The sequence below is a fragment of the Corylus avellana genome, chromosome 7 (genome assembly GCF_965113065.1).
Source record: "Corylus avellana chromosome 7, dhCorAvel1.hap1.2, whole genome shotgun sequence".
Classification (NCBI taxonomy): Eukaryota; Viridiplantae; Streptophyta; class Magnoliopsida; order Fagales; family Betulaceae; genus Corylus; species Corylus avellana.
Genome location: NC_142496.1, coordinates 20,296,376 through 20,297,701, shown reverse-complemented (window position 1 = coordinate 20,297,701; position 1,326 = coordinate 20,296,376). Strand labels below are relative to the sequence as shown.

Sequence of the window (1,326 nt, the reverse complement as noted above, 5' to 3'; positions counted from 1 at the left end):
TCTGTGGGAGTGTCCTTCGGCTAATGATGTTTGGAATGGTAGCCCAATTACTTTACAAAAAAGCCCGTGAGTGGGAAAGGAGTCTCTCTAGCTGTTTGACGCAGTGCTATCTTGTTGTGCTATTAAGGAGGTTGAGCTTTTTGTAGTTACGGCTAGGAGGTTGTGGTTCCGTCGTAATGATGTGGTTCACGGGAGATTGTTCACTCATCCTACATAGGTGCTAAATGAAGCAAGACACGCGTTGGAAGGTTTCTAGCGGGTCACCAATGGACAGAAATGCACTGAACGGCAATCCCATGAACACGTGAAAGAAATCTGGAAACCGCCGCTGTTGAATATGATAAAGATAAACTGGGATGCGGCTCTGGATAAACAAAATGGAGGTGTGAGGCTGGGTATAATTGCAAGGGATTATAAGGGACGTTATATGGCCGCTTGTGGTATAAAGTATACACTTTCATTGACGCCGGCGGTTGCTAAAGCAATGGCAGCCCTCCATGCTGTGATGTTTGGAAAAGAGAAAGGCTTTGCGGATATCATTTTTGAAGGGGATGCTTTGCAGATTGTAAATGCAATGAACTCCAGAACACCTTGTGATCGCCTTTTTGGGCACTCTGTAGAAGATGTAAAATCTGCCCTGAGTTCCTTAGGTACATCAAGTTTTCAACATGTGGTAAGGGAGGCCAATTCTGCTGCCCTGGGCTAGCAAATGAGGCTTGTAACCATGTCACCGATATTGTCTGGTCTTGTATAGATGGTATTGTCAGGAAGGAGGAGTTATCCTCCTCTACTTGATTTGCTCTTTATGAGCTGAATAATACTCAAAAAAAGAAAAAAAAAAAGAAAAAACTTCTCTAAACAAATTAATAAATCTTTAATTTTAGTACATACTCTTAATCAAGGCCTCCAATTATAATATGATATTAATATTATACACAAGACACACGAAATTTGTCCTTACAATCATAAATAGTTGGGGGTTGATAGGGTAAAGATATTGAACACGCCCGGCGTGCTTCAACAGTGAAGCACGCCGGACGTGATTTTTTTTTTTTTATTATTATTTTATTATTTTAATTTTTTTGAAAAAAAAAAAAAAAAAAATTTTAGCCTGGCGTGCTTCACTGTTGAAGCACGCCGGCGTAACTTGTATCATGACTCGGGTTGATATATTTAATTATGATTTTCTTTGATACACCCAAAACTTCTTGAAAATTAATAGTATTAAACGATAATTAATTCAATAGCATCATGTTCAATTTGATAGCATTAAATGCATTGCAAGATTGTGATACTACTTATAATTGACACATTGTAAGATTATTC

General features: G+C 38.5%; 1 protein-coding gene across 1 annotated transcript; it reads left to right on the top strand.

Annotated features, from left to right (window-relative positions):
• Window positions 1-337: 337 nt before the first annotated feature.
• Window positions 338-706, top strand: LOC148584640 (uncharacterized). Its single transcript, XM_088518553.1, has one exon. The coding sequence runs from the start codon at window positions 338-340 to the stop codon at window positions 704-706; it is 369 nt and encodes a 122-aa protein (XP_088374679.1).
• Window positions 707-1,326: the final 620 nt, after the last annotated feature.

Excerpts from the sequence above, each read along its gene's own strand:
- LOC148584640 (XM_088518553.1), top strand. The coding sequence starts at position 338 with ATGATAAAGATAAACTGGGATGCGGCTCTGGATAAACAAAATGGAGGT.